The sequence below is a fragment of the Poecilia formosa genome, unplaced genomic scaffold, assembly GCF_000485575.1.
Source record: "Poecilia formosa unplaced genomic scaffold, Poecilia_formosa-5.1.2 Scaffold503, whole genome shotgun sequence".
NCBI classification, from domain to species: domain Eukaryota; kingdom Metazoa; phylum Chordata; class Actinopteri; order Cyprinodontiformes; family Poeciliidae; genus Poecilia; species Poecilia formosa.
Genome location: NW_006800442.1, coordinates 137773 through 139648, shown reverse-complemented (window position 1 = coordinate 139648; position 1876 = coordinate 137773). Strand labels below are relative to the sequence as shown.

The 1876-nt window shown below is 38.6% G+C and overlaps 1 protein-coding gene across 3 annotated transcripts in view; it reads right to left on the bottom strand.

Annotated features, from left to right (window-relative positions):
* The window catches only part of LOC103156812 (actin-related protein 2/3 complex subunit 1A), a 19555-nt gene that overhangs the window by 10874 nt on the left and 6805 nt on the right, over positions 1-1876 (bottom strand). For all 3 annotated transcript variants that reach the window (XM_016664660.1, XM_007578991.2, XM_016664659.1), the window contains exon 3: positions 640-744. In XM_016664660.1, coding sequence (XP_016520146.1) covers positions 640-744 — 105 coding nt within the window. The remainder of the gene's footprint in view (positions 1-639; positions 745-1876) is intronic.

Genomic DNA, 1876 nt, shown 5'->3' with positions numbered 1-1876 from the left:
TTACGTTAAAAACATAACATTTAGTCCGTTACGATATTATGTTTGCAGGTTTGATTTATTTTTGCGATCATTAAAAAGCCTCTCATGAACACAGCGGTGGTTGATTAGTTCATTTTAAACTCATGTTCTGCTAGTTATTTTGGTAATGGAACCGAAACGCACAGAATTGCGCAACGCCTTGTTGAAACAATAATTACTGAGATTATTATTTTTGTTGGGTCATTAATTTGAACACATTTTATAAATGTTGTTGTTGTTCTTTAATAAAGTTATGAACGTTTTGATAAGCCAGTCAGAGGAGGACCTGCTGGTCTCAGCGTCCTGGCGGCGTTCAGTTTGTCTCCTAATGCCGAGATCGACTCAAAACCTTCCTCTATCGACATATTGCCCCCCTGCTCTAGCAAAGCAGGAAGAGTTCAGAAACAATATGAAATGGGAAAAAAGTTATTTATGAACTGATTAAGCCGCTATGATACCTGATAAATTGTTCTTGAAAAACTAATCAGTCACGGCTGCACAGTGAACCCAATGATTCTTTACAGCAGACAGCCGCTCCCCTCTCTTGCAGGTACTAAATCTTTTAGGGGTACGCAGTACCTGAACGTACCCCCCTACTTTCACCCCTGATGGTAACAGTACCTGTGATGCGTCCACTGTGCTCAGTCAGCTCGTGAATCTTATGCCAGTCTTTGCCTTTCTTCTCATAAATGTTCACCACATTGTTGTTAGGACTCACAGCAATTTCTGCAAGAATGTATGTTCAAACATGTTAATACAATGTCACACACACACACAAAAAAAAAAAAAAACACTGTGAAATGTATTGTAGAGAAAACCACAGCCAGCTGTGGTGAAACCACAGTTTTCTTCACTTCAACTCAATCTGCTTACTTTTTAAAAAAATGTTTTTATTTTACTATTTCTGGTTGGCAGATGTGTGCTTTTAGAGTTTGTACTGCATTACTTTATGTTCAATTCTATTCAAAAATACTTCTATTTAAACCAAAGGAAAATGATTAAATATTTTATATTTTCATTTAGTTAGTTATTCTTGAAACTATTAACAGCTTGTTCCACAACCAGAGTAACCAGGGCTGTAAGGAATCTCTTTTTTTCATTGTAGATCCTCACTGTTTCTCATTGTATTGATGAGGCAGTAAACATGTAAAGTATTGTTTAAAAAATTACTCAGTTATCATAAACAGAGCCTAAAAAGTGAGCTGGCACAATGCCTTACAGCTAATGCTTAAATAATGACTGTTCTTTATGAATACATTATTCCTAACCTGTGATAAAGTCCAACTACCCATTATTAAAATGTTAAACTGAATATAGATAGTAAACATGAAAAATATGTTCTCTGTGAACATTCTGCTATTAAGCATGCAGTTACAAATAGTCCATTGCTGAAATATACTTCTAAAACCTAGAAAGACTACAACATGAATTTCAAACAAAAATGTACATACTTACAGTTTTTGTTAATATCAATAAATGGGTAACACTTTATTTGAAGGGGGTTGAATAAGGCTGTCATTGTGGTGGTTCTCCTGCTGCTTCTCGCTCCTTCCACCAGGGGCCGCCTGGTGGATGATCTCTGGTGGGCGTGACCAGGGACGCTGGGATCCGCACACCTGTCGGAGATTTTCTCATCTCCGAAGAGGCTTAAGAGTGGAGCCAACCAACACATCGATGCCAGATTGTTAACCAGTAATGGTACTGCAGGCCACCACTAGATCAGTTAGTGATTCCTCTGAGAACCTTCCAGTGACATCTGTTGTGTTTACTCGTTTCCAGACAACCTCCTCGAGACGTCCTGGGTCTACTCCGAGGCTTTGAGTTCCTGGCAGTTCCTGACCCTCTTACCCTTCGCCGG